The sequence below is a fragment of the Scleropages formosus genome, chromosome 6, assembly GCF_900964775.1.
Source record: "Scleropages formosus chromosome 6, fSclFor1.1, whole genome shotgun sequence".
NCBI lineage: Eukaryota > Metazoa > Chordata > Actinopteri > Osteoglossiformes > Osteoglossidae > Scleropages > Scleropages formosus.
Genome location: NC_041811.1, coordinates 2070971 through 2080222, shown reverse-complemented (window position 1 = coordinate 2080222; position 9252 = coordinate 2070971). Strand labels below are relative to the sequence as shown.

The 9252-nt window shown below is 47.1% G+C and overlaps 2 protein-coding genes across 2 annotated transcripts; both read right to left on the bottom strand.

The window, feature by feature from the left end:
- Positions 1-355: 355 nt before the first annotated feature.
- On the bottom strand, positions 356-1744 carry LOC114910691 (basic proline-rich protein-like). Its single transcript, XM_029252819.1, has one exon. The coding sequence runs from the start codon at positions 1742-1744 to the stop codon at positions 356-358; it is 1389 nt and encodes a 462-aa protein (XP_029108652.1).
- A 572-nt stretch (positions 1745-2316) lies between these two features.
- Positions 2317-7118, bottom strand: LOC108930109 (myeloperoxidase-like). Its single transcript, XM_029252818.1, has 6 exons — positions 6822-7118; positions 4113-4470; positions 3766-3926; positions 3291-3549; positions 2673-2910; positions 2317-2524 (listed from the first exon to the last, which is right to left on the bottom strand). Exons 1-6 carry the CDS (start codon positions 7116-7118, stop codon positions 2317-2319), a joined length of 1521 nt encoding a protein of 506 aa, XP_029108651.1.
- Positions 7119-9252: the final 2134 nt, after the last annotated feature.

Below are 9252 nucleotides of genomic sequence, written 5' to 3'. Positions count from 1 at the left end.
CTTTAAATTCAGAAAATAACTGATTAAGATATTTTTTCGCAGTGTGTATGAATTGAATATAACCTGAAATATGATAGAAGAATAATATAGCAGAGAGTAAGAGTACATGAAAGTGAAGGGTTCATGGATGGATGCAAAAGTGGAAGCATGTCACTTTTTCCAAGTTACTTATGAAACAGTTTAGCTGAGGCTGCTGAAGGCTGATCATAGATTACTGAAAACTATAATAAATACATACTATAGCTGGGGGTCTGGGTGTAAGAGAATGTTATAGACTAGAGGGACACAAAGTCTCTGTGGTTGAGGGGATGTCAGAAGGATGTCAGAACCAGGATTTCCAGGTGGTCCAGGGTGTTCATGTGGAGGGGATGTCAGGGCCAGTAACTCCAGGCAGAGGTGAGGCTGAGGGGTTTTCAGTACCAGGAAATCCAGGAGGTCCAGGTGAAGGGGTTGTCAGGAGGATGTCAGGATCAAGAAATCCATGTGGTCCTGGTGATATAGGTGGAGGGGATGCTGGGGTGTTCTCAGGGTGAGGAAGTCCAGTTGAAGGGGATGTCAGAGGATTATAAGGGCCAAAAGGGCCAGATGGAGGGGATGCTGGGGAGTTATCAGGTCCAGGAGATCCAGGTGGAGGGGATGCTGGAGTGTTCTCCGGGCCAGGAAGTCCAGTTGAAGGGGATGTAAGGAGGTTGTCAGAATCAGGAGGTACAGGTGAAGGGGATGTCAGGGGGATGTCAGGACCAGGAAATCCATGTGGTCCTGGTGATACAGGTGGAGGGGATGCTGGGGTGTTCTCAGGTTCTGGTGATTCAGCTGGCCCGGGAGGAGGGGATGCTTGGGTGTTCTCAGGGCCAGGAAGTCCGGCTGAAGGGGATGTCAGGAGGTTGTCAGAATCAGGAGGTACAGGTGAAGGGGATGTCAGGGGGATGTCAGGACCAGGAAATCCATGTGGTCCAGGTGATACAGGTGGAGGGGATGCTGGGGTGTTCTCAGGTTCTGGTGATTCAGCTGGCCCGGGAGGAGGGGATGCTTGGGTGTTCTCAGGGCCAGGAAGTCCGGCTGAAGGGGATGTCAGGAGGTTGTCAGAATCAGGAGGTACAGGTGAAGGGGATGTCAGGGGGATGTCAGGACCAGGAAATCCATGTGGTCCAGGTGATACAGGTGGAGGGGATGCTGGGGTGTTCTCAGGTTCTGGTGATTCAGCTGGCCCGGGAGGAGGGGATGCTTGGGTGTTCTCAGGGCCAGGAAGTCCGGCTGAAGGGGATGTCAGGAGGTTGTCAGAATCAGGAGGTACAGGTGAAGGGGATGTCAGGGGGATGTCAGGACCAGGAAATCCATGTGGTCCAGGTGATACAGGTGGAGGGGATGCTGGGGAGTTATCAGGTCCAGGAGATCCAGGTGGAGGGGATGTCAGGGGATTATAAGGGCCAAGAGGGCCAGGCGGAGGGGATAATGGAGCGTTATCAGGTCCAGGAGATCCAGGTGGAGGGGATGCTGGAGTGTTCTCCGGGCCAGGAAGTTCAGTTGAAGGGGATGTCAGGGGGTTGTCAGGACCAGGAGATAGAGGTGGAGGGGATGCTACTGGGTTGTCAAAACCAAGAGGTCCAGGTGGTCCAGGAGATTCAGATGGACGCGACAGCAAAGAGTTGCCTTGAGTAGGAAATCCATGTGTGCCAGGGGGTCCAGTTGGAGTAGATTTTGTATGGATGCTGATCAGGTGGGGGGGACCTGCACACACAGACATTTGTTTTTCACCAACCCCAGTGTAACTCCTAAAGACTTAGAACTGTCAACTCTGAGCCTGTTCCAAACACTGGACACTTGGTACATAGCACTATACTGCATTGTAAGTGTACCACTGTGTTTTAGAGAGATTGAATGTACCATTCAATGGCCAGTTAATCACAACATGTCAGCATCAAGGAAGCAGCTGGCACACATCACTGCTTTAACATGAACACAATAGAGACATCTACAGAAAGGGTAAGGTACAGCTAGTCTTCCCTGATCTGTCCACTTGTGTCCTAGCTATAAGCCACTAACTAAAAGGTGTCAGTAAATCCTACAGCAAATACTGTCATGTCAGCATGATAGTTTTATTGTGTGTCTTTCTGTTCTTTCTAAATATCATGACATTCTGTATTTCTTTCATATGTTATGACATAAACATATATAAATTAAAATTTTATCTTTTGTTTTGTAGGTAAAAAAAAACTGAAATTTAGTGGTACTGAGTGGAGCAGATGTTCATTTATAGCAAGAAAGGTGGGATCAGATTATGGTTCGTATAATTATAGGGAAACAAATTAGTATGCGTCACTCACCAATCTTGAACCACGGCCTAAGGTCAAAAGCAGGGATGTCATTGCAGCTAATGTAGCTAGTCCCCTGGTGATGAAACAGGAAGGGGTCCTTTGGCACTTTCCTAATGCCGGTGTTGTCACAGATAATCCGATTCAAGGAAACAGCAGCTAAAGACTTGCGCTGCTGATTGGTGAAGACACCATTCTTCTCCCACCACAGCCTGTTGGAGTCAGAAGTCATATGAGCTGTCCAATCAATTGCATCAGAGTCTACAGTGGGCTTGGGAAAGTGTGAGTTTGTACAACTGTATAGTTGATACATATTGCTCAGGATTTTATAGGTCTCTCACACACACCAAAATCTCTCACCTGTCTCCTTGACGAATTTTCTGGAACTGCATGGCAATAAGGCAGGAGAAAAGGGGTCCTACATGGCCGCCCGAGACAAAGGGTTCAGAGACACCGCCCAGCCACACATCAGTGTTGTCCGGTGTGCCATAGAGCTCAATGATTTTCTTGGCCAAGTCTGGGTTGTCCATCACTTGAGCCAACTCTTCTTCATTCTGTGGCTGTGATAGACCACAGAACTTACGCCAGGCATTGTAGGCTGGAAAGTGGAGTGGAGTGTATTGCAGTTAGAGGCACTAGCCTTAGATAAACTGTGTGAGAGAGAATGTACAACAGAATGTGGGTGGATGTGTGTCAAAGAAAATCTGACATGGTTGTTTTACCAGGTAACCCATGGTCTCGTCCACGCTGCATGTTCAGGGAACCCAAGTCCAGTGCCAATTTTGCAGTGAACTGAAAAAGTTTCTCTCGTACTGCATCCACCAACATGTGGTCCTGGGTGGCCAACTTAGCTGGCCGTCCCAACAGCCCTCGAAGTAAAGGGTCCACTCCACCTGGAAGTCAAAGGCAAGAGTGTGTGAATGTGTATTTTTAAGCTTACTGGATATAGAGCAGGTGGTGAACAGAAAGCCTGCACACCTTCGAAGATCAACCTCCATGGAGCAAAGAAGGCTTTGTGCAGCGGCACACTTGGAAACTCAGGGTGCTCCTGGTAGCTCTCGTTGAGTCGGAAGACCAGAGGCTGGAGGGTCAGGAGGGCAAAGCGGTAGGCCGCAGTAGCAAACACATTGGCGATGCTGGGGTCCACATTCTCATCATACCCAGGGTAGGCGGGGAGAAAGTGGTCCATGGCATCAGGACCCACAATGTGCTTCAGGTAGTCCCGGAACACGATGACCTAAAAATAAGGTGAGGGACTGAATAGTGTGGGCTTTGTATGGTGAGGAGTTTTCAAATCTGTTGTATAGTAATCCAGGAAACAATTTAGACACTGTTAGAGTAACAATGTAATGGATGTAAGCTAAAAAAAAGCATTGAGTTCAAGGCTATCGTTGAACCATTTGTACTTCTTGGCTCACATATGCTCTGTCATGAAGGTTATTGCTGCTGTTACCTGAGGGTAGCCACCAACAATTTTGCGAGCCTCCTGATAGAGAGTCTCACTACTCCAGTGTGGGTTGAGCTGCCGCAGGGCTCGGGCCAAACGGTTGTGTTCACGCAGGAACAGTGTATGGATTGATGAGAGGGCTATGTTCTCAATTACACGAGTATCACCTGAAACACCACATGGTTCTTCATAGGTCATGGTGCTAGAACTCCATATGAAGTGATGAAGAGAATGCCTATACCTTTTTAAAACAGCATAAACAGATTTTTGTAACTTTATTTTCAGCATAATAACCTGTGTACACAGTGTCTGCTCTTTGAGATTTTAACGAAAGGCCTGTAGCCAACACTTACCGGCCACAAAGCAAGGCACCTCTTCTACTCCACTGACGTTAGTGATCTTCTGCCGGGTGGAGCATGTGCCCAGCGTGTTGGTGAAAGGGAGGTGCTCTCTGCCGTTGTCAGTGAAACGATCATTGACTCTCATCAGACCAAAGTCATTGGTGAGGTCCCTCAGGGAAAGTGCTTGTGCGTCATCCGAGCCGTAAACCTGTCCTGCATCCAGGAAGGCCGTCAACGCGTTCACCTGCTGCCGTATGTTGGCTTTCCCAAACACATGGCCCGTGGTACCCGTTCCACATGCTGGTGCTGAGCGAAAGAAAGGAATACAGCTCTTGGAGTTGTTGCCAAAGCGGGAATCCTCTGGTGGGATCTGAAAGCAAAGGGACTTAATGGTTAAATAGCTGCTATCCAAGTAAAAAAAATAATACTTGATATTAAGTTCAAGTTCAAGTTGCTTTTATTGTCATTCCTCTATACAGCTTTTATACAGTGGAACGAAATGTCGTTTCTCCAGAGACCATGGTGCAACACAGAACAGAGTACAAACAGTAACTAAATACACAGGACAGGATGTGGACTTGGGTATGGCTGTGAGCTGTAGTCAGTTTTGGTGTAGTGTAGTGCTAGGTTAGCTTTTTGACTGTGCTAGGTGAGTGTTGGAAGGCAGCAGGGTGTTGAGTAATCTGACTGCCTCAGCGAAGAAACTGTTGAGGAGTCTGCTGGTGGAAGCATGGATGCTGCTGTACCTCCTGCCAGTTGGAAACAGGGTGGAGAGTCCATGAGAGGGGTTGTACACAATGGTGGTGGCTTTGCAGTGGTTTTTGTATGAGGAGTCAATGGTGGGAAGAGGAACTCTGATGATGTTTTCAGCTGGTCTTACTCGCTGTAAGGTCTTGCGGTCAGAGACTGCGCAGTTCCTGTACCACACGGTGAGACAGCTCTATTGTCTCTTTCTAGCAGGGAGTGAGGATGGGAGGGTGGAGTTTGGCTCTCTTCAGCCTCTGTAAGAAGTGAAGATGCTGCTGGGGCTTCTTGGCTAGACAGGTGGTGTTCAGAGTCCAGGAGAGGTCCTCCGTCTTGTGCACACCAAGAAACTTGGCACTTTTGACTCTCTCCACAGTTGTTCCATTGATGTGCAGTGATGAGTGGTCTACTTGGGTCCTCTTGAAGTCAGCAATTATCTCTTTAGTCTTATCAAAATTAAGAGATAGACTCTTGTCTTTACACCATTCTGCGAGCTGGTTCACCTGCTCTCTGCACACTGACTCATCATTGTTGCTGATGAGGCCCACAACTGTAGTGTCATCAGCAAACTTGATGATATGATTTGAACTGTACTTTGCAGCACAGTCATGAGTCAGTTAGGGTAAACAGCAGTGGACTGAGCACACAGCCCTGGAGAGTGCCAGTGTTCAGTGTGGTGGTGCTCAAGGTGGAGTTGCCAAACCTGACGGATTGCGGTCTCCCAGTCAAAAGTCCAGGATCCAGTTGCAGAAGGAGGTGGTCAGACCCAGCAGGCTCAGCTTTGTAATTAATTTCTGAGGGATGGTTGTGCTGAATGCTGAACTGAAGTCAATGAACAGCATCCTTACATAGTTGTCCTTTTCATCCAGATGGGTCAGAGAAAGGTGGATGGTAGCAGATATGGCATCTTCTGTTGAACAGTTGGGATGGTAGGCATACTGGAATGGGTCCAGTGTGGTGGGAAGACTGCTCTTTATGTGTTTCATGACTAGTCGCTTAAAGGACCTCATGATGATAGGCATGAGTGCAACCGGTCGGTAGTAATTCAGGGTGGACACAGATGATTTCTTTGACACAGGGATGATTGTGGTCATCTTGAAGCACACAGGGACAACTGCCTGGCTCAGGGAAATGCTGAAGATGTAAGGGAAATCATATACAAACTGAACAGCACATTCCCTGAGTACCCAGCCAGGTATGTTGTCAGGACCTGCAGCTTTTTGTGGGTTAGCTCTAGACAGAGTCTTCCTTATGTCTACTGCAGACAGACAAAGTACCTGGTCTGTGGGAGTTGGGGTGGTCTTACCTGCTGACATGTTGTTCTGTGCTTCGAACTGTGTGTAGAAAACATTCAACGCGTCTGGGAGCAAGGCATCACCATCCCATACAAGTAATGTAGTTTTGTAGTCTGTGATAGCCTGAATGCCTTGCCACATGCACTTTGTGTCCTTGGAATTTAGAAAATGATGCTGTATTCTTCCTGCGGAGTTGCGCTTTGCCTCTCTGATAGCCTGGGACAGATTGACCCTTGTGTGGTATGCTGCCTTGTCACCAGACCTGAAGGCAGATGCTGAGATGACTCCCTCAGACCAGGTTCTCACCTGTTTCAGGACAGGTTTGGCACGTTTCAGGAGTAGTCTGTATGCTGGGATTAGCATAGCAGTGATATGGTCCAAGTAACCAAGGTGAGGGTGGGGTGTGACCTTGTAGACACCAGGAATGTTTCTGTAAACAAAGTCTAAAGTGTTTGTAACACGGGTTGCGAGATTCGTGAGGTTAAAGTCCCCAGCGACAATGAAAAATCTGTCGGGATATGCAGTCTGTAAGTTGCTGATACCCCTGAAGAGTTCGCTTAACACTTCCCTTGCATTAGTGCCAAGTGGAATGGGTCGCCACACAATAATGGTTAGAAGAAGCAGAAAAAAAGTCATGATAGTGTTCTCTGATAGAGAAGGATCTTAGTTTTGAATTCCTCACCTGAATAGGGAAGCAGGGGTCAGCCTGGGCACAGCTTAAATCACAATCTATGCCATCATTGAAGGAGCGGATGCTGGGAGAGGTGGGAGTGAAGGTCAGGTCGTGGTCGTTCCATTGCCCAAAAAGAGTGATCATGTATGAATAGACATGGTCGCTCTCCACTCCTGCATCTGTAGTACTCAAGATCCGGTTGGAGACATCCCTCACCTGAGATATAAAAGATGGGGAGAGGGAAGTCAGATCCAGGGCAGCAGGCATTGTAAGGAATAAGAACATGGTCATGGTTTTCATGGTCATGGTTTTTCCAGGAAGAGCACTACTGCATAGCATAGTGTGTGTTCTGATTGGTTGTCATTCTATTTATGCTCTGTGATCAAGAGGGGAATTCTGGGGGGTTCTAGGGGTGGCCCCTTAACCATGGGGTGCGGTAGGGGGCTGGGAGTAACCCAGGGGGATTCTCCAATGTTCGGTAACATTTATGCTGTCTGAAGCATCTTTGTTAAGACTGCTGTCAGAATACATGTACTCATTCAATAAAGAGTATGTTCCTTTCACCCTGACTCCTGAGCCAGTTTCTAGTAGCTCCATGGGGGGGGGGCACTACCTCATGTTTAGTACAGCGTCTAGACGGACACAGACGAAAAGTAAAATGAACCCAGATGGAGAGTGAGATTAGAAGTGCACTGTGCAAAATGTAAAGCATCACAACTGTAAAGCATCACAGAATGAGACCAAAACTTTGACCGGGTACTCTAAGACATTCACATCTTTATTCTTGAGGAGACATTCTACTGTTGCTTTTGATTTATGCTTGAGATCATTGTCCTGTTGAAAGGTCAACTTCATTTTTTTAGCAGGTGGGTTCTCTTGCAGTACTTTCCTGTAATTTACTTTTTTTTTCTGTTTAAACAGGATATCCAATCCCAGCTGATGGAAAGCAGCACCACAACATGATACTTCCACCACCGTACTTCACTGTGTGGAAGGTGTTTCTTCAGGCATAGGCAGTGTTAGGCCTGCACTACATATATTGAATTGTATTTTGCCACAACAGCTCTGATTTGGTCTCCTCTGTCTGCAAAATCTTTTCTCAGATTGAAGCTCACTCTCATGTGTTATGGCAAACCCAAGAGACTTCTTTTGTGCCACCCTCCCATTTGGAAAGCTGGTCAGTGTTGTCACTGCCCCGTATACCTGTTTATCCTTTTTTTTTCCATCAGTCTCAGTGTTTTCGGTCTCATTTTGCTTTCAGGGAGAGTTTTGGCCTGGCTTGGTCTAAGAGCTATCCATTTTCTCTGTTGTCCGCAAAATCCCTAACAGTTCATTTCTTCCTTCTTCAGTGGTCAGCTTTGACATAGTTTAAACAATACAAATTTTTGTTCTTGTGGATACATTAGCACTTTTTCTTTTCATCAGGTAGAAGCTGTATTCTCTAACCAAAGGGCCCTTGTAATTGTCTTTCTCCAGAGGGTGGCACTCTAGAACAAGTGCTACTGTAATTTTCTGTTACCTGCATGTGTGTCACTGCAGGAAATATTCCATCCAGAAGGTGGCATTTGGTAGCTATGGTTTCGATACGTCACAACGTCACAGAAGCATGGTTTATTCATTTGCAAGCTGGTCTTCTTCTGTCACTAGTTAGTGGATTAAAAATGTACCTCGGAAAATATGTGATAACAGTAGTTTCACAACAAGCTGCAGCTGAAGGTTGTTTGCTGAAATAAGAAGCCTTACCTCAGGGCTTACCTGGATATGTCCAAAAATCTGTCCTTTTCATTTCCTATCAGCATGTTCAAAATTTCAAAATGACTTATTGAAACAGGTGGGGGTGCGGTGGCGCAGTGGGTTGGACCGCAGTCCTGCTCTCCAGTGGGTCTGGGGTTCGAGTCCCGCTTGGGGTGCCTTGCGACGGACTGGCGTCCCGTCCTGGGTGTGTCCCCTCCCCCTCCGGCCTTACGCCCTGTGTTACCGGGTAGGCTCCGGTTCCCCGTGACCCCATATGGGACAAGCGGTTCTGAAAATGTGTGTGTGTGTGTGTGTGTGTGTGAAACAGGTTATTTTTTATCTGACATGTTTTTCCACAGCTGCTTACAATATTGTTGTATTACAATTATTTACCCTTTTATACAATTGTGTATCTTTACTGGAGCAACTTAGGTTAAGTACCTTCTCAAGAGTACTATAGTTGGAGGTGGAACTTCTGGTCCAAAAGGGAGCAGCTGTAACCACTATGCTACCAGCTGCCTGTGTGCTAACATATCACTTCCATGTTGAACTGCTGTGTGTGAATTTCCCTACGGGGATGAAAAAAGTATTATCCCTATCCTATCGGGTATGAGATACATCAGAGTATAATGATTCCCTCTCAAGGCAAAAAGCAACTCATTCAACTCGTCCCATACAGGGTCGCAGGGAGCAAGAGCCTAACCTG